The sequence below is a fragment of the Lethenteron reissneri genome, chromosome 3 (genome assembly GCF_015708825.2).
Source record: "Lethenteron reissneri isolate LAM-NWPU_2019-01 chromosome 3, ASM1570882v1, whole genome shotgun sequence".
In the NCBI taxonomy this organism is placed as follows: Eukaryota; Metazoa; Chordata; class Hyperoartia; order Petromyzontiformes; family Petromyzontidae; genus Lethenteron; species Lethenteron reissneri.
In genome coordinates this window covers 7,069,685-7,097,302 of record NC_083781.1, presented here as the reverse complement: position 1 = coordinate 7,097,302, position 27,618 = coordinate 7,069,685, and the positions used below count along the sequence as shown (strand labels likewise).

Here is a 27,618-nt window from a genome sequence, read left to right as displayed (position 1 = left end):
GTTGAATGACGGCGGAGACGTGATGCAACACTTTAAACAGGTTTATCAAAGTGCACCCCCAACAATCGCGATACCAAACCACTTAAGTGCACCACTTGAATTCAAAACCACAAGTCAATGATGATTCTGGATAAGCGCTAAATCATGGACCAGCCATCAGCTACTCAACTTATCAACCATGGCTGTTTCTCAGTTTCAAAGAGCACTCCAACCTGCTCTGAATTGCTCATCACCATTTTGGTCCTGGTCTGCCTTCAGCAATTTTCCGAGGGATGCACACTCATCTATAATTTACAGATCATTGTCAATCCAAAGCTGGATAAAGGCCTCCCCACGCTGTGGTGGTCGAGTGGATGTTTGACCATACTTGGCCACGCTGGTCAATGCGGGTTGGTGATGAGGCCCCATGACCAGTTCAGATATCACTCTGATATCCATGGCTGGGAATCACTCGGATTATAACTCTTCATTTTCAAGTCGTAAAAAAAAAATCCCAATTGACACAAATCATCACGTTCTCTTAATAGCTAACATCCAATCTCATCAGTCCCCTCGACAACAACATATAAAAGCGTCATGTTTTTTACAGTTGTTGCTGGCCAGCCATCACAGTAGGTTGTGTAGTGGCAGACACTGCGGATGCTGCTTGTACTGTCCCTGTGCCTCTAGGACGCCATCTGGCGCGCACACCCAAGGGTCGTAAGTGGCCCACTGCCAGGCCCGCAGCTGCTGCTGCAGGGTGCGCAGTGTGTCCGCGTAGGCCGCGTCGTGTGCCAGGTTGCGAGTCTCTGCCGGGTCGGCGCGCGTGTCGTAGAGCTCCCAGCGCTCACGGTAGTAGAACTCCCGTAGGCTCTTGTACCAGTGAGTAGGCTGGCCCTGCATGCTGCGATTGAGCAGGTCTAGGAAGGTGGGGGACACGTACAGATCCTGGTCCACAGGGAAAGGCATGAGGAAGTGCATGTTGTGGATCAGGTGGAGGTGGCCGTGGCGCAGGGCCCGCATGGGGTAGTACATCGTGACCTCGTGGTGGCTCTGGCTGGAAAAGGCAATGTCCCACGGTGGTTCTTGTTGGAGAGCTGGAAGAAGCGAGCGTCCTGTCAGCACTACGGGCTCATCCTTCTTGAACATGGCGTAGTCGGGATAAGGCACCGAGAACCACTCCAGCAGCGTCGGCGTAATGTCTGCAAGGGTTTGGAGACACATTCTCATTAAGAGCATGAACAGGGCCACAAAAATGTGGAATGGCGCCGACATCGTGATCTGTAACACACCGGTAAACCAAACTGCTAAGCACCAATTTCAGTGCCATTGACGTTTCCTGTACACTTTTTTATTTGTAATTTACTCAAATAAGAGGTACGGAGAAAAGATAAGAGGAACACAAATGTATACGTCCGTTCACGATTAATTTTTCTCTGCGGAAACTCAGTCCGAGTCGCAACTTCCCCTCTGAGCCCGCCGCGGTTCCTCACCCCCAAGCACTGCCGCGTTCGAACGCACGGCACATGCGGCGATTTCCTTCACAGATGGATAGTCACCCAATTGTGAATGTGTTCATCGGACAGCTCCTGATGCCATCGACACACTTTACGTTTTGTCCGTTACTATTCAAATGTTTAACACGTAGGCTTTCGCGACCAATATTATTCATAATCAACGTTTTTGGGTTTAGATCGCGTTTCGCTGGTAATTGCATCCAGCTGGATGCAATTACCAGCGAAACGTCGTACTCAAATTGTAAATGTTGTGGTTTCACGCTTCAACACACCGGTGGGCTAAAGCAGTGAACTATTTGTCTTTTGTCAACGTGACACTTTTTTACTGATTGGCCGTGTCGGGTGGTGGAGGGTTACGACACATTTATAAATAACGCGATCTAAACCCAAAAACGTTGATTATGAATTATTCAAATGCCATGCGCGAGAGAAAGCGCCATCTTGTGCGTACCCAGCAGGCTCACGTAGGCCTCGCTGCTGTGGCCCCAGCGCTCGCGGTGCTCCGGGGAGGACACGAGCAGCGGCTCGGCCACACCGCCCGTGTACAGGTTGGTGCGGCCGCCGGGAAAAGGGATCCCGTTGTCGGAGCTGTAGAGCACGAGCGTGTCGTCCGCGTAGCCGGCGCTCCGCAGCTCCTCCAGCACCAGCCCCACGCCTGCAGTAAGGACGGCACGGGGGGTCGGCCTTCGCGTAGGAACATCTGCTCAAGGGCGAGCGGTCTATTGCACAAGCTGCCGCCTTATTCAGCGATTTCCTGCTCAATTGCGCAGAGGAGGTGGTCATACACTGTTTAGAGTCCTGAGACAGTGGTGGAAATTCTGCACTGCTATGGTGGCGGCGGCCAGTCTACGCAGGACAACCACTGTTTACTTGCCTGAAAATGGCACTCGTATTGACCCCGGAAGTATGATTGGCAACCCCAACCAGGATTTAAACTCGCAATCTTCCCATTGCGAGCTGCTTGCTCTACTGCTGAGCTACCCGGCCATGTTTTTACTGTGGATATGATACACGCTAAAATGTGGTTTAAAACTTTTTCTCGTCATCTTCACTGCCTCCCTACCGCTATCTTTTTTTTCGCTGACATGTTTTTTTTTTCCCTGTCCATTGCTTGGCCTAACCCTCACACTATCTCCTGAGCCTTGCCTGGCCTCTCCTCCACATCCTTGTTCCTCCCATCTCGCCCGGGCCTCGTCTAGGATTAATTAATGCTGCCCCAGCTGCCCCAGCTGCCCCAGCTGCCCCTGGAACTCGTTGGTGAATTGACTGCGAGCCCTCCAGGGTTTGCCTTGGGGCTCACTTGTTCCTGCCCCTGGGGCTCATGTTTGCTGTTGTTTTTGGTGCTGGGCCCTAATTCCTTCATCCCGAACCGTGCTGTGCATTGCTTTCTCTCCTCTCCCATGTTTCCCTATCCTATGTCTGTAGAACTTATTTCACACTGTGTAGAACATGTTGAGATACGGCTTGCAGTTAGATGCTATATAAGTGTCATTTGTTTAGTCGGAGTTTTATCTTGCATTGCGTGCTAGGTTGACATCACCATTGTGGTTACATTCTGCACAACCTTGTAATGGAAGCAGCTCAAAAAGCCTGGATTGTGGCATTCCTTGTTTTGCTGTTTAAGACACCTTTTGCGTATGTATTGTTTGCTTCCATCCTGTACACCTTGTTCAGGCTTTTGAATTGGCTCTTCAGCTAAATAAAACGCTCAATTTTGTCAATGTGTATGCGGTGTACACCTATTTACTTTGACTTTTTATATATTATGCTTGTTTACCCAGGAAAGCCCCACTGAGTCTTAAGACTTTTGAAAGAGGGTCCTGCTAACTTTTCCCAATCGAGATCAATGATTTCTATGTGTTTCCAAATTAAGAAATTTAGCGGGTCATATTTTTTACTTTTAAAAATTTTGTACTGCGATGCCAGCACGGAATATTTATAAACACAACTTGTAACGTGCACATTTTTCTAATCGGACACATTTTTGATCACAGAATCATGAGCGTCCACTGGAAAGCAGATGGCGCATATTTTATGGCTGATACAACGGCAGTATTAACCAGGGCGACCTGCAGGATTCGAACCTAGAACTTTTGCAAAAAGCAATAAACGCACCGCCGTTGTGCCACATCACCACCCCTTTAATATCTAATATGTAGGAAAGTGAGTACTTTCAAGGATGGAGGATGAATCAATAACGAAGACACCCCGAGGACAGGCTGTTGTCGCGAAGCCTCGAGGCGCGTTAGGACGCGATACCTTGGTCCAAGCGTCCGATGGTCGTGTACTGTGCGGCGAGGTCCGCGCGCGCTGTGGGCGTGTCTGGTACGAAGTAGGGCACCTGAGTGGACAGGGCAACAGGGGGACCTCAATGCACCACCTTCGCCGTCCTCACTTTGAAATAAAACATCAACCGGGAATGTTTATCACCTCCAATTTAGTTTCTACATTAACATGAGGCCTGGTCATCTCAGCCATTAGCATCCCAGGTTTTGATTATAAAAATATTCTATTATTTATTCAGCAAAGCCTCACTGTGTTTTCAAACGAATCCTACATTTTGTCAAGTCTGCCAGGCTGATTGTAGCAAAATCCGGCCGTGCTAATCATCCGGTGGCCTATCAGCCACATAAGGGGCCATCCATTTAGTACGTACGCAAAAATCTGTCAAAACTTGACCCCTTCCCCCCTCCCTGTACGCACGCGTACTTTTTACCCCCCCCCCCCCCCCGCCTGCGTAGGTACGCTTGACCCCCCCCATCCTATAGAACGGCCAATATTTAATCCACGCACAAACGATCAAGGATTAATCATTAACGTGTTTAAGCAAATAGATAGTCCGGCGGTGGACTATCTAACTCATGCAAAGACAAGGGCACGCCATGTCAATTCCACCAGTGCAGGTAGAGTGGAAGAGCGTAACCCATAACCGTTTCACATTTACTACGTAAGCTTCTCAGGTGAAGTGTTAATAATTGAGTGTGCGTACCTTCACATCGTCGGGATTATAGTGACGGGGTTTCCAGTCAGGGATTGTCCCCATTCCAGGCTCTCCATTCCCAAATTTCTCGCAGAAAGATCCAAACTGGGGCTGGGAATGGCCACAACGGTGTGGATCATGAAAGGCCACGTACAGGAAGAACGGCCTAGGATAAGAGACACGTATCCCTGTAAGATGCACGGGTCCCTGTGAGATACGAATGTGTGCCGGTGTAAGTGCACTGGCAAAGGAAGTTGCCGTAGGGTTAGGAGGAACAAGATTGTCAGGTACCTGCCATCGTCCATACGCAGGAAAGCTCTCACTAGCTGTTTGATGCGCGTAATGTTCCGTCCAACCTGAAGGATCGAGTTGTTTTCTTCAGTATATGAAAACTCAAAAGGGTAGACGGCTTCGGGTCCTACGTGTTTCTTCCCGATAATACCTGCGGCATCACACAGTCAAAGCAACCTCTTCCATGGGAAGCCTCCACAATCCCAAGACAGTACACCTAGAAGCGATTGCACTGGGAGTACACAACGCTTCCGAGTACTCACTCCTCGTGGAACAACTAGGAAGGAAGAACAATGATCCATTTGGCTGCAAAAATGAAACACTGTTGCCGACCGCTGAATGATCTCTTGCTCAAATTAGCATCGAGGCAAGTGTTCATAAACATCTTCTTGGTTCTTTCGGTAAAGTCACGTAGAAGGGAAATAATAAAATAATAATAAAACATAATAAAATACAATTCTCACGACGTTTCGGCCACAACGCAAGCAGCCGTCCTCAGGTGAAGAACAGGTCTGTCGGAAAGACAACTTCAGACGCTGTCTTTCCGACAGACCTGTTCTTCACCTGAGGACGGCTGCTTGCGGTGAAGAACAGGTCTGTCGGAAAGACAGCGTCTGAAGTTGTTGTCTTTCCAACAGACCTGTTCTTCACCTGAGGACGGCTGCTTGCATTGTGGCCGAAACGTCGTGAGAATTGTATTTTATCATGTTTTATTTATATTATTTTATTATTTCCCTTCTACGTGACTTTACCGAAAGAACCAAGAAGATGAATCCCTGCAGTCACGAAAGAAGCTTTAAATCGAAATCTCTCATACAGTAGTATTCCTATTGAAGAGACCGCTGTTGCACAATTGGTTGCTCTTCAGCTTTAAAAACTGGTCCAGTCTCCAACTCGCAGCAGGGATTGACGGTGCATTCATTGACAAGGCATCGCGTTCTCGCCATACAGGGGGACGAACCTCGCACAACGTTACACCACCACCACCACCACACATTGGATTCAGAAAGCACGCCGTACACGCGACTGCAGACACCAGGGAGACGCATGTGTCACGACACCGTGGATAAGATTACGAATCGGGTGTCAGGCAACAACAAAAGAGGTAACCGGAGCGTACGAGGAGGGCGACTTATTAACAGTTGCAATAATTTGTGGACAAAGATTTAAACGGGCTTGTGGTTCTCGTTCACTCACTCTCGAATCGAGAGGCACGAGGAGGAATAATTCGGCCCACGTGCAGAGCAGATTAGCCTACAGGTGCCCATGAAGGAAGGTACATTCTGGACCAGTGGCGTGGAGCAGGTGGATCAGGGGGCTTTCTACGAGGGCGTCAGCGGAGGAGTCGCCGCCGAGGGACGGGTCAATGTTGACAGAAGCAAGCAGCGCAAGTGAGCATTCTCGCAATCAGCTGCAGGAGAAGCAAGGCTGTCTCCACAGCTGCTGCTGCCTACATTCACACGAGGAAGTGTCTGGCAGCGGGCAGAGCGGTGCCATCTCGGCAGCGGTCCTCCTTCACCTGTCCGAATGCCCGACTGGTTGAGCAGCAGAGGGAGGCTCCGCACTTGTTCAAACGAGTTGAAGTGGTGGACGTCTTGGTGGAGGCCGTACATGCCATTCTGGTGCTGGACACAAAAGAGAGCACGGCCTTCGTTCGTCTCCGAGCAGTCACGACACACAGAACGTACACAAGTGACACACACACACGGGACAGACAGACACACGGGACAGACAGACACACAAGTGACAGACACACAGAACGTACACAAGAGACAGACACGCACACAAAGAACGAACACAAGTTACACACACACACACACAAGTGACACACACACACACAAGTGGCATACACAGACACACACACACAAGTGACACACACAAGTGACACACACACACACACAAGTGACACACACACAAGTGACACACACACACACAAGTGACACACACACACAAGTAACACACACACACACAAGTGACACACACACACAGTGACACACACACACACAAGTGACACACACAAGTGACACACACACAAGTGACACACACACAAGTGACACACACACAAGTGACACACACACACGTGACACACACACACACAAGTGACAGACAGACACACACACAAGTGACACACACACAAGTGACACACACAAGTGACACACACACAAGTGACAGACACACAGTGACACACACGTGACACACAAGTGACACACACACACGTGACACACTCACCTGCGGCAGGCCGCTGAGCAGCGCTGCGCGGCTGGGCGAGCAGCTGCTGACGCTGGTGAACGCGTGGCCGAAGCGGAGGCTGCGGGTCGCCAGCGCGTCCAGGTGCGGCGTGCCGATGGCTGTGTTGTTGTAGGCGCCCAGCTCGAAGCCGCCATCGTCGGCTGCGCGAGAGTTCAAGTTTCAAGTTCGTGTATTAGGTATGTAGCCCTGTGAGCCATTCGGCTCTTGAATCGGGTGCAACCGCAACAAACACAAAAAAACTAAAACTTGAACAAGAAAACATCTGAAAGTGAATATGTGACTAAGTTCAAACAGAAAATCCAAGAAAAGACAGCAAAATATTGCAGAAAAAAGCACCGTACACACCCAACGCTGTGTGCAAAAATCCCAGTGGGATGCAAGTCAAACAACAACAACAACCACAAGACAACTTAGATTAAGGCCATCAGTCTAACTCTGTTACTACAACAACACAAACATGGCAAAACCAATACACTTTTCGAAATCACCAAAATAAAGCCACGAAAGCAATGAAAAAGCATCTTCTTGGTTCTTTCGGTAAAGTCACGTAGAAGGGAAGTAATAAAATAATAAAAATAAAACATAATAAAATAAAATATTATTTTATTATGTTTTATTTTTATATATATTATATATATACGTGACTTTACCGAAAGAACCAAGAAGATGAATCCCTGCAGTCACGAAAGCTTTAAATCGAAATGAAAAAGCAATCATAGGAACTGTGACGGAATTTTCACAATAAATGTCGAGAGGAGGGAGGAGGAGGAAGAGGTAAGAGGAAGAAGAGCCAAGCCCGGGGGGGGGGGACGTCAAGGCGCCCCGCACCGCTCTCCCCGTGCCCCGGGTCCCCGCTGGTACCGAGGATGAGCAGCGCGTTCCTCCTGCTGCTCCTCCTGCTGCTCCTGCTGCTGCTGCTCGCCACGACTCCGCACGGAGCCAGCAGCAGCAGCATGGGCAGCAGCAGGGGCAGTGCGGGCAGCAGTAGCAGCATGGCGACTCGTCACGTGGGAAGTGGGGGCGGGTCACGGGAGGTGGAGGGAGGGGGAAGGGGGTGGGGGAAGGGGGAGGGGGTGGGGGAAGGGGGAGGGGGTGGGGGAAGGGGGGAGGGGGTGGGGGAGAGAGAGGTGGTGGGAGGGGCCAAGGGTGGGAGGGGAGGGGGAGAAGGGTGGGAGGGGGGGGAAGAGGAGGGGAGAAGAGGGGGGGGGGGAGAAGAGGGGGGGAGGGGTAGTGGGAGGGGGGTCGGAAGGAGGGAGGGGGGTGCTGGGAGGAGGGAGAGGGCCCCGGTCACGTGACATCTGGATCCACGTTGAAGGCTACGGGCGACCAAATTGAGCATCCGCGTCCTCATTTTTTTCCAGCAACTCCAGAGCAATACAACCACAGAGCTACACAACTACAGAGCTACACAACCACAGAGCAACACAACTACAGAGCTACACAACTACAGATCAACACAACCACAGAGAAACACAACCACAGAGAAACACAACTACAGATCAACACAACCACAGAGAAACACAACTACATATCAACACAACTACAGATCAACACAACCACAGAGAAACACAACCACAGAGCAACACAACTACAGATCAACACAACCACAGAGAAACACAACCACAGAGAAACACAACTACATATCAACACAACTACAGATCAACACAACCACAGAGCAACACAACCACAGAGCAACACAACCACAGAGCAACACAACTACAGATCAACACAACCACAGAGAAACACAACCACAGAGAAACACAACTACATATCAACACAACTACAGATCAACACAACCACAGAGCAACACAACCACAGAGCAACACAACCACAGGACAACATCACAATACACAACAACTGCAGTACACAATAACAGTCCACAAACCTACACAACTACAGTACGCAACAACTCTACACAACACTCCTACAAAACACAACTACTGTACACGTAACTGCAGTCCACACAACAACAGTACACACAACAACACAACAACAGTACAGTTTAACACGTGGCCGGCTTTCGCGATCAATATTAATAATTATCAACGTTTTTGGGTTTAGATGGCGTTATTTATAAGTGTCGTAACCCTCCACCACCCGACACGGCCAATCAGCAAAAAAGTGTCACGTTGACTAAAGACAAAATAGTTCACCGCTTTAGCCCACCGGTGTGTTGAAGCGTGAAACCACAACATTTACAAAACATTTTTTCTTTTACACAACAACACAGCAACAAACACAACTACACAACAAGCGACTTGAGTACACAGCTGCACACAACGACCTCACAGAGGGACACAATTCACACACATCAGCACAAACTCACACTTGCTTCAATCACACACCCACTGTTAACACAATCGCACTCTTACCAACACACCACCAACACACGTTTATTCACAATCACACACACTGCTAATACACTTCCAATACACTACCATACTATACACTATGAACACAATCACTCACACTGCTAACACACTACCATACTATACACCACTAACACAATCACTCACACCACTAACACACTATGAACACAACCACTCACACTGCTAACACACTACCATACTATACACCACTAACACAATCACTCACACCACTAACACACTATGAGCACAACCACTCACACTGCTAACACACTACCATACTATACACCACTAACACAATCACACTACTAACACACCACTAACACAACCACTCACACTACTAACACACCACTAACACACCACTAACACACTACCACTCACACAACTAGTCCACTAAGCAGGCGACTGACACGGTCACACCCCATGATCACTGCCGCACCCCGGAGACGCTGATCCCCCCCCCCCCACACTCGGAGCGAGACGCAGGGGAGGTGAGGTGAGTGTGTGTGTGTGAGTGTAAGGTGAGTGACATAGTGTGTGTGTGTAAGGTGAGTGACATTGTGTGTGTGAGTGAGTGTTTGTGTGAGTGACATAGTGTGTGTGTGTGTGAGTGACATAGTGTGTGTGTAAGGTGAGTGACATTGTGTGTGTGAGTGAGTGTTTGTGTGAGTGACATAGTGTGTGTGTGTGTGAGTGACATAGTGTGTGTGTGAGTGACATTGTGTGTGTGTAAGGTGAGTGACATTGTGTGTGTGAGTGAGTGTTTGTGTGAGTGACATAGTGTGTGTGTGTGAGTGACATAGTGTGTGTGTGAGTGACATAGTGTGTGTGTAAGGTGAGTGACATTGTGTGTGTGTGTGAGTGACATTACGTGTGTGTGTAAGGTGAGTGACATTGTGTGTGTGTGTGAGTGACATTACGTGTGTGTGTGAGTGTAAGGTGAGTGACATTGTGTGTGTAAGGTGAGTGTAAGGTGAGTGACATTGTGTGTGTAAGGTGAGTGACATTGTGTGTGTGAGTGAGTGTGTGTGTGAGTGACATTGTGTGTGTGTGTAAGGTGAGTGGCATTGTGTGTGTGAGTGTGTGAGTAAGGTGAGTGACATTGTGAGTGTGTGTGAGTGACATAATGTGTGTGTGTGTGTGTAAGGTGAGTGACATTGTGTGTGTGTGTAAGGTGAGTGACATTGTGTGTGTGTGTAAGGTGAGTGACATTGTGTGTGTGTAAGGTGAGTGACACTGTGTGTGTGAGTGTGTGTGAGTGACAGTGTGTGTGTGATATTGTGTGAGTGACACTGTGTGTGTGAGTGTGTGTGAGTGTATCAGTGTGTGTGTGATATTGTGTGAGTGACACTGTGTGTGTGAGTGTGTGTGAGTGACAGTGTGTGTGTGATATTGTGTGAGTGACACTGTGTGTATGAGTGTGTGTGAGTGACAGTGTGTGTGTGATATTGTGTGTGTAAGGTGAGTGACATTGTGTGTGTGTGTGAGTGACATTGTGTGTGTGTGAGTGTAAGGTGAGTGACATTGTGTGTGTGATTTTGTGTGTGTGTAAGGTGAGTGACTGTGTGTGTGTGTAAGGTGAGTGACATTGTGTGTGTGTAAGGTGAGTGACTGTGTGTGTGTGTAAGGTGAGTGACATTGTGTGTGTGTTAGGTGAGTGACTGTGTGTGTGTGTAAGGTGAGTGACATTGTGTGTGTGTAAGGTGAGTGAGATGAGTGACATTGTGTGTGTGTAAGGTGAGTGAGATGAGTGACATTGTGTGTGTGTGTAAGGTGAGTGACATTGTGTGTGAGTGAGTGACATTGTATGTGTGTGAGTGCGTAAGGTGAGTGAGATGAGTTACGTGAGTGAGCCGAGCGATGTGTGTGAGTGAGGTGAGTGAGTGATGTTTTTGACACGAGGCTGAGTGAATGAGTTGTGTGAGTGAATGAGTTGTGTGAGTGAGTGATGTTATTGACAGAGGTTGAGTGAATGAGTTGTCAGATGTCTCTGACAATTCGGTGGGAGATGTCCGTGCGATGCCTCTTGTGCTTTGACGTTGCACAAGAACTAGTCCGTAGGCGTGGTTCTTTGTATTTATTACGCTTTAAGTGGACGAAGCACACTTGCAGAAAAAAATAAGTAGAAAAAAATGCCAATTGTTCTCCAAGTTTAGACGAACTCAGCACGTTTTTTGTTTAAGCAGGCAAAATCTGCACCGGTTTCAACCTTCTCGGTCTCATTAGCAGAGTGACCAAAAAAAATCACCACATTCGTTAATAGCACTGGCCTTAAAGGGAAATACGTGTAACAGGACACCAACAAACTTGACACGATGGAGCCTGATGATGATGAACGGAGTGAGATACTGTATGTTAAACACATGCTGCTGGATTACATCATAATGGCAGCACGAACTTAATTTGGCAAAGACAGTGGAAGGAAAACAACACTTTTGAATAGGTTCATAGTCCGCGTGAAGTCCATTGTGATTGAGGAATATGCTCAGTGCATTTCACGTGGTTGGATGAATTGTTAAATATTATCCATGCTCGTTGAAATTGATCTATGGGGGATGTGAGTTTCTGTACCGTGTGACTTTGCTGCCTCTGGAAGGACCTGGCAGCATATTTTAAATTGGCCACGTGTTTAAGAATTATCATGCACGTACAGCATAGAAGGACTTGTATTTTTATGGAAAGTAAATTTATAAACGCGGAAAGGCAAAGCGTGGTGGGTCGCACCGAATGGAGTTTGGGAAAGTGTGACATAATGCCCTCACTACTTTTCTTCATCCACTGTGAGCAAAGCAGATGGCATGTATTTTACTGTTAATACACCCGCAGTATTAACCAGGGCCGCCTGCCGGTCGCGAACTTCAAACCTCTGCAGAAAGTGGCAACAACGCTTCCGCTGTGAGCCGTGTCACCGCCCCGACCCTGACAAGACCGCGGTGGTTGTACGCGAGTGGTAGGGTGTACGTGAGTGGTGGGGTGTACGTGAATGGTGGGGTGTACGTGAGTGGTGGCGTTTCCTTCTCCGTGCGCGTGAGATGGCGGAGCGGTGCCACGCTGGTCTCGCTCGCGCTCTCGGGCTCGCCAGGACCGTCGTCGCGTCCGTGGCGCGCTGCTGTTGCCCACCTGGCCGTGTGCGTGGGCTGCTGCCCCCGCTCGCGTGGCTGCCAGGCTACACGCTGCGCTCTGCGCGCATGGACTTGGTTGCAGGGCTCACCGTGGGCCTCACCGTGGTGCCTCAGTCCCTCGCCTATGCACAGGTGGCCGGCTTACCTGCGCAGGTAAGGCTGCGGCAGAGGTCGCAAACAGGTTTTGATTCCTTACCCGTACCCGTACCCGGCCGCACCAGGGTCGCAAATGGGTACCCGTTCCCTGCCCGTACCCGTACCCTACCCGAAATGAGTGACGGCTACTCACCAGTGACTCACGGCCTACCTGTACCTGTACCCGGCCGCACCAGGGTCGCAAACGGGTAGCCGGGTACGGGTAGCCGGTTATTGGGTAGGGTACGGTTATCGGGTACCCGGTTGCGACCTCTGGGCTGCGGTCGCCCTCCACCTGTCCCCCCGCTCCCCCCCCCCCAGGATCGCATTTCGGTGGCACATCCAGAGAAGTCGACCTGGCTTTTGTTTCGATGAAGCCTGATGGACCGCACACGGTGGGTGGTGAGTTTCGTGGACCACAGCACTGTGGGCACGCTGAATGGGAGGCGTTGCGTGCATTTGTCAAGTCAAATCCTGACCTGTGAACCCAGCGTCAGATGTATTTTTCTGTACGATGCATGGCTTATGCTGATTTATGATGGTTGTGCTGCCACTGAGAGGTTGCGTGTAATGTTCTGCCTCATGCATATGTTGGTGTTCTCTTGTGAGAAGCTTTCAGCTGCAAAGAGTTTACATTTTTTTAATATATATAATTGAGACCAACATATGTGTTAATGATAGATTTATTATCCCGAAATTATTTTATTTCAGGACACTGGGGTAAGGACATGAATACTTATGCCCTTACCCCGGGAATTCATAATGACACATTGCAAAACAATTATAAGGAGAATCACGACATGGTGCCATTTCTAGTTGCTGACAATCCCTTGTTTTGTTGAAGCAGTGCTCGGAGTCTCACTCGGACCGTGTGAAGGTGGAGGGTGAAAGGTGGCGCAGTGGGTTCGTGACCGAGGCTGTGCTTTCCCCCTGCTGCAGTACGGCCTCTACTCGGCCTTCATGGGCTGCTTCGTGTACTGCCTGCTCGGGACGTCGAAGGACGTGACGCTGGGCCCCACGGCCATCATGTCACTCGTTGTGTCGGTGTACGTGCGCCGCGACCCCGTGTACGCCGTGCTGCTCACCTTCCTGTCTGGCGCCATCCAGCTGCTCATGGGGATCTTCCGTTTGGGTAGGGACCGTCACTGTGGCCTGAGATCTTGTAATATGCGTGTGGAGACAAGCAATGGCGGAGCCAGGATTTTCAGGTGGGGGGGGGGGGGCGGGCAACCCCTCCTGCAATGAAAAATGACAGAGGAGTTGTTAGTAAGTAAGGACCTGTCCCTTGCTTTTTATTCGACGCCGTGTGCGGCGATGGCGCAGCCACCGATCGAGGGTGGAATTCGAACCGCGTTGTGTGATTGGCATCGCGCTCACTGAAGGTGTTTGCCTTCAGGGAAGTCGTGTACTGTATAAGCAAATGGGCACAATTCTGTAAGTCACTTATAACCGCTTTGCCGTTACTTATTGCCAATTATGGACTCAGACTATTGTCCTATCATCTCAGAGTCCCTGGCACGTAATAATATGCGACACAGTGGCAGTGGGGTTCGCAAAATGCCGATTTATTACTAATAAACCCTAATGATCCGATCGAAATTATGGATCATTGTGGGGGGGGCACGTGCCACCCCACCCCCCCACTGGCTACGCCAGTGGAGACGCGGCTGTTGTTGTGCATGTGAACATTTCTACCTTTACAATGCAATGCCACAGTGTGAATATTAAGCTGCTGCCAACGTTCTCAAGGAAATGATTTCTCTGCAATAATGTGGTCTTCTTCTTTTGTTCAGGTTTTTTGGTCGAATTCATCTCCCTCCCTGTCTTGAAAGGATTCACTTCCGCTGCTGCAATAACGATTGGATTCAGCCAAATTAAGGTAACTGCTCAGTTATGGTAACTGCTTCACTGAAACTTGTCCTAAATGTGCATTTGTGCGTCTGTAAAAAAAGTCCAGCACCGCAATCAATAAGTCTTGTGTCCTAAAGGGACAGAGGACCGACTTGTGTTTCTCTCGACGTATGACTAGTGCAGGGGTCGGAACCCAAAACAACAAACAGAGACATTTTTTCAAATTCGGTAAAAAAAAACAATATTTCAAGAGCCGCAATGCACGTGAATACGAGGCAGTCCTTCAAAAATAATGTTGCGAAACAGTCCTTAATGAGCTGCATGCGGCTCCGGTGCCGCAAGTTCCCGACGCCTGCCCATGAGGTGTACTTCCATGGTGAACTGTACTTCCATGGTGAACTGTACTTCCATGGTAAACTGTACTTCCACGGTGAACTGGACTTCCATGGTGAACTGTACTTCCATGGTGAACTGTACTTCCATGGTGAACTGGACTTCCATGGTGAACTGTACTTCCATGGTAAACTGTACTTCCATGGTAAACTGTACTTCCATGGTGAACTGTACTTCCATGGTGAACTGTACTTCCATGGTGAACTGTACTTCCATGGTAAACTGTACTTCCATGGTGAACTGTACTTCCATGGTAAACTGTACTTCCATGGTAAACTGTACTTCCATGGTGAACTGTACTTCCATGGTAAACTGTACTTCCATGGTAAACTGTACTTCCATGGTGAACTGGACTTCCATGGTGAACTGGACTTCCATAGTGAACTGGTCTTCCATGGTCAGGGTTCGGCAACCAAAATAACAAGAAGAGCCACTTTTTATTTGAATTTTAATTGCAAGCATTCAGAGATGTGTTTGGTTGTTTGTTTTACAGCAGTTATTAAATTTCGATTTAAAGCTTTCGTGACTGCAGGGATTCATCTTCTTGGTTCTTTCGGTAAAGTCACGTAGAAGGGAAGTAATAAAATAATAAAAATAAAACATAATAAAATAATTCTCACGACGTTTCGGCCACAACGCAAGCAGCCGTCTTCAGGTGGAGAACAGGTCTGTCAAGTAGACAGAGTCTGTGAACTGGACTTCCATGGTAAACTGTCTGTCTACTTGACAGACCTGTTCTCCACCTGAAGACGGCTGCTTGCGTTGTGGCCTAAACGTCGTGAGAATTATTTTATTATGTTTTATTTTTATTATTTTGTTACTTCCCTTCTACGTGACTTTACCGAAAGAACCAAGAAGAGCAGTTATATTGATGCAGTGCATCTTGAGCACATTGTGTATTTAGTCAAACTTTTGTCTGTTGTGTGTTCTGCATCTGGTTAGACACTTCTCGGACTTAAAGACATCCCTCAGCAGTTCTTTCAGGAGGTGTATTACACGTTTTCCAAAATCGCAGAGACCAGGTGAGCATCATATTCCTCCCTAAGCCAGCAAGCACATCCTGAAAATAAATTTTCGTTAAAATTGTTTTCCTTTTTACACGCTTTCTTTTAACTCACTGTGTCTGTTGTCATTGTTGTCGTTGTCGTATCCTCAAATCTTGTAACTCAATTTTTTAACCCACTTCCCAATGTGGTATCGACTGCAAACTTGGTATACTTATGTCATACTGATGACAATACTATATTCTATCATAAAAAATAATATATATATTTTTTTAACATACTTTTTTTCTGTTATGTTTCGGCTTGGGTCTAATTGTCCACGGTCAACTGACGTTGACTGTAATTGGCCACAGGTCCCTTACGTTGTGGCAAGCTTCGGGGCCACTTCCTGGAATCGTGGAGTTCTGCCATTACTAGTACATTTCATATAAGCGTGTTTTTAGAAAAGGTGTTTTAAATATTACTTATTCAGTTCAGTACATGGCTGTCAGCCACGTGGGTTATTTAACGACACGTTACCAAACTTTGCAGTGTTGTAAACGTGAGCTACGTGCCCGTGTGTTTGTGCATGCCGATGTATTTGTGTACATGGGAGTGAATGCGTCCATGTGCATTGTCCGTATAGACAATGGGTAGCTGGTGTACAGCGGTTAGCGCGCTGCGCTAAGAACCCGGCAACCAGAGTAAGATTCTCGCTCACGGGCAACATCAGTGACGATTGCCTAAACCAGTCCTGTACCTGCTATAGATTGACTCAGCCTCAAATAAGTACTTGCTGCGGTGTGTAAACCTCACCACTGTGGGAGACAAAGGCGGCAGGGCATGGTGCTGGCCACCTGCCCCCACGTATGCCGCGCCAGCCTTCATAGATGCTCGCTAACAGCACTTGCCCCAACAGTCTGTTAAGGCTACACGGGGGATCTTTGTCTTGGTCACCGCCAACATGAGTGCAGAGCTCGTTCTGGGCCTCTCCTAGCACGACTCAAACAAAAATGCGCATCTGATGCGGTGTGTAATTGTCAGCAGGGAGCTTTCATCCACATTCTTCATGGCTATGCAGGCATCTTTCGATTTAAAGCTTTCGTGACTGCAGGGATTCATCTTCTTGGTTCTTTCGGTAAAGTCACATAGAAGGGAAGTAATAAAATAATAAAAATAAAACACAATAAAATAATTCTCACGACGTTTCGGCCACAACGCATGCAGCCGTCCTCAGGTGAAAACCAGGTCGGACGGACCAGGTCGGACGGACCTGGTTTTCACCTGAAGACGGCTGCTTGCGTTGTGGCCGAAACGTCGTGAGAATTATTTTATTATGTTTTATTTTTATTATTTTATTACTTCCCTTCTACGTGACTTTACCGAAAGAACCAAGAAGATATGCAGGCATCGTTTGACCCGTGTGGTGTGCGCTCTCAGACTGGCGGATGCCTTGCTGGGCGGGAGCTCCCTTCTGCTGCTCATCCTCCTTCGCCTGATTGCCGCACGGACCCCCTTCCCACCGCCCATTCCTGTCTCCGTTCGTATCAGCAACAGCATCACCTCTATTTTCGGGACAGGTTTGTGTTCTTATTATCCACGTCAATTGATGTTATCGGAGGACTGTTTTTGTGAATACGGTAATTCCCCGATTTACGCCCTCCCGCTTTGCGTACTTTCACTCGAACATACTAAGCTTTAATTCTAGAGTTGAAGCTTTCGTGACTGCAAGGATTCATATTCTTAGGTGTTTTCGGTAAAGTCACGTAGGTAAAACATTAAAATTAATAAAAGTAAAATAAAATAAAAATCACGACGTTTCGGAGGCAACACAAGTCTCCGTCATCAGGTGGGACCGTCACTTGATGCAGCAAATCTGGCTGTGACGGTCCCACCTGATGACGGAGACTTGTGTTGCCTCCGAAACGTCGTGATTTTTATTTTATTTCACTTTTATTAATTTTAATGTTTTATATACTAAGCTTATTGATACCCGATCCCATTTTACATACTGTGGTACCTCGCCATAGCGTACTCGAGATTTAGGAACTTAACTATGAAGCCCCAATTTTTTAACGTTCTGCGGCGAAATTTAGGTGCCAGATGCCGCCGAATCATTCGCATCTCCGATTGGCTATAATCACTTTCATGTGTACTCTATAAATATTTTTACCTCCACATACTGTATTTATGGCGATTATCTCTTATAAAAGTGTAAACTATTTTTTATATAATAAACAACTGATAACACATATAGTATACTAAACAAGGTAATATATCTTAATATATCTCTAAAATAGACTTACTTTTCACACCGATCGTTTTATAGTCTAGATGCGCAATGGGTTATCGAGCATCCTTTGTTTGGGTACTGTACCACATTACAATCCGCCATCCCATCTCTTTGCTTCGATTAACATTCTGGTTTTAGGAACGCATCCTGGGCATAAACCGGGGTATGCCTATATCAACTTAAAATACATAACCTTGTATTAGAAAGGGTTTTCCCCTTTTTTTCTGGCAACAAAACTGACACCTTTATATGGTGGCTCTAGGAAAAGCTGTCTCTGGGGTGGACCAATCAGTTTCAAGGACAATGCATAAATTATCAGAGTATTGTTTTTTGTTTGCATTTGATTGCAAGTATTGTGGTTAATGTTAACATGATTCTTTGCAAAAGGTGTCAGTTTTGTTGCCAGAAAAAAGGGGATAAAACCCTATTAGTATATTTTGGTACTGGCAAAGGAGGCCTCATGATTGTATTAGAACATAGAAAATTGTTAAATGTGGGAAGGTGGGTTGCGAAGACCGGCGCTCTGGAAACCGTGTCCGTGTCAATGTCTGTTCTTGACAGATGAGCGTTGGCCGTGTGTGTGTTTCAGTGCGCAATGCGGTGGTCGTCCTGGCCGCCGCGCTCGTGGCGTTTGCCTGCGAGAGCCAGAGGCTGCATCCCTTCACCCTCACGGGGCACATTGCCCAGGGCCTACCCCCGTTCCACCCTCCTGCCTTCTCAGAAACCAAGGAAGGCACATTCATCCCTTTTTTGCAGATCGTCAGGGTAGGTCACCGTGTCGGAGAGTGGCTGTTGTTCCAGATCCAAAGCACGATGTCCAAGCCAGTTACAGTGCTCCAGAGGTCGCAAACGGGTTTTGATTCCTTACCCGTACCCGGCCGCACCAGGGTCGCAAACGGGTACCCGTACCGGTACCCGGCCGTACCCGTTCCCTACCCGTACTCGGCCGGGTACGGGTAGGGTACGGGTATCGGGTACCTGATTGCGACCTCTGGGATGAAGCCATGTTGCAGGCGCAGGTGGGTTGATTCTAGGATCTTGAATTGTGAGAAGAGACAAGACGTTGGGAAATGAGTGACAAACAGTTATTCACCAGTGACTCACGGTCTACCCGTATCCGTACCCGCCCACTCCAGGGTCGCAAACGGGTACCCGTACCCGGCCGGGTACGGGTAGCCGGGTATCGGGTAGGGTACGGGTATCGGGTACCCGGTTGCGACTTCTGCAGTGCTCCCCATCCCATAGTTTTATTCAATTTGATGTCTTCAGTATTTTATACATCTTGCTTTATGTGCTGAAATATGCAAGTATTACACATGACATGTAACCTGCTGTTGCAGGATCTGGGGTTGGCGCTGTTGGTCATTCCGCTGCTGGGCTTCCTGGAGAGCATTGCAATCGCTAAAGCGTTTGGTACCCTTAAAGCATACGAGCTAATCGCACAGCAGTGACACTCCACCGCACACACAACAGTACCCTCACCAACACACACACACATAACAGTACCGTCATACAACATGAACCAACACAACTTAAAATGTCATACAGAACAAGGATATTTTTTGTCCGTTTTGCTAATTGCATACTTTTAACGTTCAGTTTGAGTTGGTGTTGTCGCTGGATGTTCACCTCGTTGTGAAAGTGTGGGAGACTTGCCCGCTGTGTTGTTGCGCTCTTTCCAGCAACGAAGAACATGTACAGGATCGATCCCAGCCAGGAACTGATAGCAATAGGTAAGCAGAGGTTTGGGTACACTGACACGGACTGTAGCACCACTACCAGCAACCACATGGCCTCACGAGCACATGTGTTTTGCGTCACAAGCATTGCCTTTTACGAGAGCTGTTGGCTTGTTATGCGATCACTGGCCACGATGGTCAGCGGTGTTGCTTTGTGCCTTGTTAAGTTGGTCACGTGTGCCTCCCTCAGGCCTCACCAATGTTCTGGGTTCCTTCACCTCTTCCTACCCCGTCACAGGCAGCTTTGGCAGGTGACCTACACGAACCAGCACTGCTTCATAGCATCAAAACTTCTGGGGGGAAGAAAAAAACCCCCAAACAAAGATCTGTGTACCATATGATTACAAAGGCACAACTATGACATAAACTGTTTGTGCAATATATTACTTATTGCAGTATAACACTAATGCCACTTTAACACATAACAGGGCGTGTGTTCCTCTCAGACACTTATACTTCGGGAAATTCTCATCCTCCAGCGGTGTCGATACGCGTCCACAGACACTTATGCGCCTATTACATAGCCTGCTTGTGGACTATGAAAGCAGCACCAATGCGCGTCCACACTGGGAGGTCCGACACCATGGCACCCAGGCCTTGTGCGCGTGGGCTCGGCCGCTCTGACACAAGCGGAACTTTGTGTTGCAGAACCGCGGTGAATTCCGAGACGGGTGTGGCAACACCCGCAGGCGGCCTTGTTACAGGTATGCACGGGGGGCAGGGCCTCGCCATCGTCGTAATGCAGTCAACATTGATGTCTGTGCATGTGTCTGGAGCAGTGGTACGAGATTTAAACTCCGCAGAGTTGAGCCGGGTTCGTACTTTGATGGGTTACTAGCAGTGGCTTGTCAGGTGATGTAGGCACAAGGCAGTGAGGTGGCCAGGAAATGGCAATAGTGTTGAATCTCACCCCCTCATAGATGTGGTTTTTCTCCGGGTATTCCATTTATCTCCCACGTGCTACTCAGGTTACCATTCCACTTTCCGTAGGAAGATGGTTTTGCAACTGTGTGTAGCGGTGCCACTGAGCAGCTTGTACCAGTTTGATAGAGGCTCTTTCCCAGTGTACACCTCTGTGGGCCTTGCTCACCCCAACTGCCGTGATGGTGCTGGTGACTGCGTGCAGGAGCTGTGGTGCTGCTGTCGCTCGCCTTCCTCACGCAGTGGTTCTACTTCATCCCCAAGGCCGCCCTCGCCGCCGTCATCATTTGCGCCGTGGCGCCGCTGTTCGACTGCCACATTCTGTGGAGGCTTTGGAAAATAAAAAGTAAAGCGATGTTTGTGTTCCACCGCATCACAATTTGAAATGACAGTGTTTAAATCTCGGGGCTCAGCTCTCTTTTTTACAGCCCTGAGCTTGTGGTGAAATTCTGCATTTTTTGGGAGGATGGAATCTATTCAGAGAATAACAAAGCTTACAATACATGCATCGAATGGTCCATGTGAGAATCGATTGTTTTGGGCATCTCCGGATTGCAATTGGTGCACGTATATCCTACATTGACTGGAGCGGCTACATTCACCTCTGTAATAAAAAGGAATGAATTCTTAAATTATGATGCCAAATTGTGACAATGGAACTGCATGGGGGCATCCTGACAGGCCAAGTTCATCGAGTTGCTTGTTGACCATCACATTCACCTCCTTCAGAGTGGATGTTAATGGTTCCATGATGTCATTTGAAACAAGATGAAGCGTCATCCAAATAAAAAAAAAACATTCTTTGCCAAGTACTTAATTGGCAAACACATATAGCATTCATCGTACGCTACTAGGGATATTACCAGATCCCTCCTGAGAAAGCACGGTTGGCTATGTATGGATCGAATGAAGTTCACTATACATAAGTCAATGCAAAAGGAGTTGAGACTCGGGGAAGCTGTCCTAAGTAAATAAGTAATGTACGTTTAGCTGCACCTTGTGGCTTTCTGCTGTGTGGCAATAACCCTGAGTGCTCTGTTTCCCGCTCCTGCAGAGTCAGATGCATTGGTGTTTGTGCTGACATTTGGGCTGTGCCTGTGGGAGATCCCGTATGGGCTGCTGGGAGGGGTGGTCGCATCTCTTCTGCCCCTCCTGTACCCACTTCTACGGCCACATCTCCACGTGAGGGAGCTACGCTCACACACCGCACGCACACGACACATGCACAGCGCACAGAGCACGCACAGCACGTACGCACGCACGCACAGCCTCCGATGCCGCCCCCGTATATAGGCGACGCGTGTGGAGGCAGCTGTGCCGGCCTCGGGGGCCCTGGTGGTGGAGCTGCAGTGCGGCCTGTGCTTCCTGGCTGTGGAGCACCTGCGCGACGAGCTGCTCGCCCTGCAGGGTACGCATCGCGCGCCGCCTACGTTTGAGCTCCCTGGGCCCAGCGGTGCGATAAGCGGCATTGGACGTTATTATTTTCAGTGGGCTGTGAAGGTTCGAGAAGCAAGTGCTGAAATTGAATCCGAGTGAACTGTTCACCGTCGTTTAGAGAAGTGAGCCCACCTGAGATGCTGCTATTTGAAACGAGCAATTAAAAAGTTATTTCTTGATGGCTAAACGAAACTTTTATTTACCAGGTAAAGCCCACTGAGAAATTGGCCTTTTTCAGAGGCTACCTGGCTACATGTGATAGCTCATCAAAAGTGGCTTATCATAGGTGGGAATTTATAGTGGTAGTCAAATATTCTAAACATATATTTGTAAATGTGGAGGGCAAAACTGGAGCACCTGGAGAAAACTCCACGCGACCAAGGGGAGAGAACTTGTGAACTCCAAATATATCATCAGGGTCGGGATCGAACCCACGACCTCCTGCATACCAGGCGAGGGAGATACCATCTCTCTAGCACGTGCATTGTGAGTAACCCCTTACCCTGGCTTCGTGTGTGTGCGCAGCGCCTTGCTCTGCCATCTCCGGGCCCTGCTCGGCCCCACGGCCGGTGGTGCTGGACTGCAAGGCCGTGTACATGCTCGACTACTCGTCCGTCTGCGTCCTGCGGGATCTGCTGCTCAACTTTCACAGCAGAGGCTCCCACTTGCTGCTTGCCTGTCTGCAGGTAGTGGGCTCCTTACTCTCACATTCTACATGGGACTACTGTCAAACACACCTCCACTCAGGAGATAATCACCGTGCCGGTGCGTGTTTGGAATTTTATTGAGAGACAGTTGCACATGTGGATTGCGTAGCGCATGCAGTAAAGTACGTGGGCATGGGCAGGGCACGTCGCTAGGTGGATGATGGCCGATGATCGAAAAGATGTGGTGATGACCAAGAAATGGAATGCATTCGAGGGGATGACCACCGGGGAGATGGAACGTTTAAATTAGCTACTGTGCATGTGCTAGGTGGATTGCACCTCGGACTAGCACGGTTGGCTCCGTACGGTGCAAAACAAGTTCAATATACATACATTGTTACATTGCAGAACCATGATAAACAGTCACGCATTGGTTAGGCTAGGCATGTCCAAAGTCCGGCCACGGGCCAATCACGGCCCGCGGTCAGATTTTATACGGCCCGCAGCTTCGGTCTTATAAATCATAAAACTTTAAAGATGTTATTCCTCCTTCCGCCACACGGTGGCAGCACCATTCTAATGCTCTCTAATTTTGCATCCGTGCCGCGAACCCTTCTCGAATCATTTCTGCCATGGCGACTGCAAAAACAAAAAAGATAAAAGTTGACAGTGAGGGCTGCCGCTTTCAGGAGCGGTGGGAATTACAATACTTCTTCACTGGAAATCGAGGCAATTGTGTTTGTCTAATTTGTAAAGAGACGGATGCCTTCTTTAAGGATTTCAACGTAAAGAGAGAGGGCAAAATTCACTTGTTTTAAAGTTTAATGATAACAGACCACTTTGCATTACTTATAACTCCTGTTTAAAATGTTCATGAGGCAAATATATTTAACTCATGGAAATTTAAGGTATTCTATACAGTTTGTTCAATGTTATCTGACTGAATGAAAGGCAGAATTGTGTTTTTAGAGTTGTTCACGTCTGCCTGAGTGGCTTATATTTGGTTACATTGTCATTTGAAAAATAAAGGTAATTGTGACAATGATAATTGTTTTATAACAGTGTGTATTTTCACGTAAATTTTGTGGTAAAAATGTCGGAAGGAACTATTGGCCCCCGGGCATCTTCACTTTATAAAATTTGGCCCTCTTTGCAAAAAGTTTGGACACCCCTGGGTTAGGCCTTCATCCAGCAGTGGATTGAGCATGGCTCATGATGGTGATGTTTAGCGAGTGCTTTGATTCCAATGTTTCCACATTTCTGTGATGCTCTCTCTTGTTTTATTCCTTGAGTTTTTGCTTTTTTGCTCCACAGCGTTTGTCCATAAGAGGCGAGTCTCCCTTGACCTTGAGTTTCTATGAGCTCTCACCTGATCACAAGTGAAGAACTTATGTGGTTTATGTTTGCGGTGGTGTGTTTTGTGCAGCCGCAAGTTCTTGACGTCCTGTGTCGTTCCGAGGTTGACTGCGAGCCATTTGCAAGTGTGGAGATGGCAGAAACGTGGCTGTCAGGTTTGTATGCATTTTTTTTATCCCGCGAGAGCGACAATTTACCTGCCTGTTTACTCGTGGTGCATCGAATCATTAAGTTATATCCATTATGCATCACATCATACGGGGACTGAATAGTGTCAGGATAAAATGTAGTGGAAATCCAATAAACTTACCTTGCAAAAATGCGCAGATCCAATGCTTTCCGATGCCCCAAAAGTCTGCAACTTCTAAGTTCTGCAGGGGTGGAAATCACGAAATGTGTGACGTAGTGAATATATCGTTGAGTTATCCGAGTCGCGTAACTAACTTATTGAAGTGTGGCGTTCAGCTCGTCGCTTTCTGAGTGGCTTGAGGTCGGATAAAAACAAGTCTAAAGGCAACATCGAGGATTGGCTGTTGAAAGATGTGAAGAGACTTTTTGCTATAAAACTGCGGTGACCACAGAATTGACGTTTACAAGATATTAATAATTTTGCTGCAATGTTACTGAGAGCGGCTTTCAGACACAAGTCTTTACATTCAATACCCTCCACTGGAGCGTCTTGTTTAAAAGCACTTGCAAGTTACTGTTGTTGGATTCTATACACCGTCACTTGTGTACGTGCATTGGTGTCTTTTGACGGCAGTCGTTTTCAATCTGTCATTTTGCTGCCAGCCCTAACTTGATATTGTGTTTGCAGAGCCGATCTCTGTCTGTGAATGACTCTTGATCTTTTGTCCATGTAGAATAACAGCACTGCCTTTTTTTTTCAGAACAAGAATGCAAAGAAGAGAGAATATTACATTGAGTTACTGAAGAAATTGTTTTAAATTTTACCCTGGAACACGAAACTTTTATACATTATGTTTTATTGTGTATACATCTAGAAGCTAATCTTTTAATGTAATGTATTAACCTGTGAGACTGTGTGATGCTGAAACATTTTTGCACAGAAATTACACAAAAGCTGCAACAACATTCTTGTCACTGTCGATATTACTGTAAAATAAAGGTAAGCTTATGGCTAAGGCCAATGCAATTTGTTTGTGCACTTTGCCTCCTCGAGACGAAAATTATGGGGCAGTTATGGGGCTGTTGTGGAGAGAGTGGAGTAGTTCCCATACCTGGGCAGTGTGCATATGACCAGCTCTGGTTTGGCAGCAGAGGTGTCACTCCGAATCAGTCAAGCAGCATTATCATTTCATCAGCTCCAAAATGCTGTGTGGAATCTGCCTGGTCTGTCTCTCCTTACAAAGCTCTTGGTCTTCTCGTCCAGTCATGGTGTCCCTTCTCTATGCTTGTGAAATGTGGACCCCTCTAACAGACCGTCGGCACTGGTTAGAAACATGCAGACTGGCCTGTCTACGATTCATCCTGGCTTTATCCAAAGCTCTGCCCCCCCCCCAAATAAAACATGCTTCAAATCGCTTTAAACTATTGTCATTGTAGTGCGTATTTAATATGGCGCTGCATTTCGATTTAAAGCTTTCGTGACTGCAGGAATTCATCTTCTTGGTTCTTTCGGTAAAGTCACGTAGAAGGGAAGTAATAAAACTACAAATAAAACAATTCTCACGACGTTTCGGCCACAACGCAAGCAGCCGTCCTCAGGTGAAGAAACAGGTCTGTCGGGAAGACAGCGTCTGAATGACACGCCCCAGGCTTGGAGCGTCTATTTAAGCTGGGTTGGAGCGAGAAGGTGCGCCTTAACAAAATAACTAATCCCATATCTGCATTTCCCATAAATATGCTAAATTCCTATTGATATGCAAAATATGTTGTTAAGGCGCACCTTCTCGCTCCAACCCAGCTTAAATAGACGCTCCAAGCCTGGGGCGTGTCATTCAGACGCCGTCTTCCCAACAGACCTGTTTCTTCACCTGAGGACGGCTGCTTGCGTTGTGGCCGAAACGTCGTGAGAATTATTTTATTGTGTTTTATTTTTATTATTTTATTACTTCCCTTCTACATGACTTTACCGAAAGAACCAAGAAGATGGCGCTGCACTCTGATGTTGTAGGCGAAAACATTTATTGAAAAGTCTATTTAATTAAGTAGAACGTGTTGTCTATATTTATTTAAAGTTCGGCATTTTGATGTGACGTCACATTTCTCAACCCCCTCGTCACACATCGTCACAAATGTCTGAACCCCCCCCAGGTGCGTGACGTCATTTATGGACGGCCCCTAAGGACCGTGAGACCCCCCCGGGGTTAGTGGCTGTAGCGTCACCGTGTGGCCACCACGGGGGCTGTAGCGCCACCGTGTGGCCACCACGGGGGCTGTAGCGCCACCGTGTGGTGGCCACCACGCGGTACGACTGTGCGGTGCCCACAGTAGCGGTACGTCGTAGAGGTGTTGCGCAACTATTGCGGCTGTCCGAGTGGGTTCAATGCATATGCCGTGTCAACTCATACGGTTTACGCCGTATTCTTGCACAGGAAATCGAGTCACATATTCACTTTAAAATGTTTTTTGTTCATGTTTTTGTTTTGTGTTTGTTGCGGTTGCACCCGATTCAAGAGCCGAATGGCTCACAGGGCTATACCTAATAAATGAACTTGAACTTGAGTTGTCAGGTTCATGCGGCGTACAGCCGTGTAAATACGGGCAACAATAACGAAAATCGTACGGCCAAATACATAAATTCGTGGGACAGAATTATTTTTTTTTACTCCGTAGAGTCGCGCGTTCCCGGTAGCAGCCGACAAATTTGATCCGCAATTAAGACTCTTCTCGGTACAGATCATGCGCGCAGGCTACATGTTACTTCCACATCCGATTTTCCAACACACAAGCCACGCCATAGCACAGCGACAGTGGGGGTGGGGGGGGGCAGCGTTTCCTCCTGCGGCGAAGAAGGCGAAAGTAGCGACGTCGACAGGCAGACATTTGAAATAGTGGAAGAGCCCGACCTATGGCTCCCAGGGCAGGACGCAGGATGAGTGTTTGTCTGTGTTTCTCCCTTGTGATGGGGCTCTGTAGGATGAACGTTGTGAATTATAAGGGCGCGGGGTGAACCTTACAAGGTCTGAATTGGTCTGTAATAACAAGAGGCCGTCCATAAATGACGTCACGCACCTAGTGGGGGGGGGGGGGGGTCAGACATTTGTGACGATGTGTGACGAGGGGGGGGGGGGGTTTGAGAAATGTGACGTCACATCAAAATGCGCAACTTTAAATAAATATAGACAACACGTTCTACTGAATTAAATAGACTTTTAAGAAATGTTTTCTCCTA

General features: G+C 47.8%; 2 protein-coding genes across 3 annotated transcripts; one reads left to right on the top strand and one right to left on the bottom strand.

Moving 5' to 3' along the window:
* Window positions 1-25: 25 nt before the first annotated feature.
* On the bottom strand, window positions 26-8,019 carry LOC133345662 (N-sulphoglucosamine sulphohydrolase-like). Its single transcript, XM_061556626.1, has 8 exons — window positions 7,879-8,019; window positions 6,997-7,157; window positions 6,287-6,392; window positions 4,768-4,918; window positions 4,486-4,642; window positions 3,756-3,837; window positions 1,948-2,151; window positions 26-1,181 (listed from the first exon to the last, which is right to left on the bottom strand). Exons 1-8 carry the CDS (start codon window positions 8,009-8,011, stop codon window positions 607-609), a joined length of 1,569 nt encoding a protein of 522 aa, XP_061412610.1. The 5' UTR covers window positions 8,012-8,019; the 3' UTR covers window positions 26-606.
* Window positions 8,020-8,307: 288 nt separating this feature from the next.
* On the top strand, window positions 8,308-25,794 carry LOC133345648 (sodium-independent sulfate anion transporter-like). 2 transcript variants are annotated; one of them, XM_061556614.1, is made up of 17 exons: window positions 8,308-9,874; window positions 12,416-12,658; window positions 13,580-13,772; window positions 14,434-14,519; window positions 15,827-15,906; window positions 17,308-17,447; window positions 18,750-18,925; window positions 19,501-19,573; window positions 19,843-19,893; window positions 20,090-20,150; window positions 20,548-20,603; window positions 21,026-21,166; window positions 21,875-22,002; window positions 22,114-22,228; window positions 22,783-22,943; window positions 24,331-24,415; window positions 25,151-25,794. In XM_061556614.1, the coding sequence occupies exons 2-17, from the start codon at window positions 12,416-12,418 to the stop codon at window positions 25,183-25,185; spliced, it is 1,824 nt and encodes a 607-aa protein (XP_061412598.1). In that variant the 5' UTR covers window positions 8,308-9,874; the 3' UTR covers window positions 25,186-25,794. The 2 variants fall into 2 exon arrangements, with proteins under 2 accessions (XP_061412598.1, XP_061412590.1); XM_061556606.1 differs by having other exon boundaries at window positions 8,308-9,879.
* The last annotated feature ends 1,824 nt before the right edge of the window (window positions 25,795-27,618 follow it).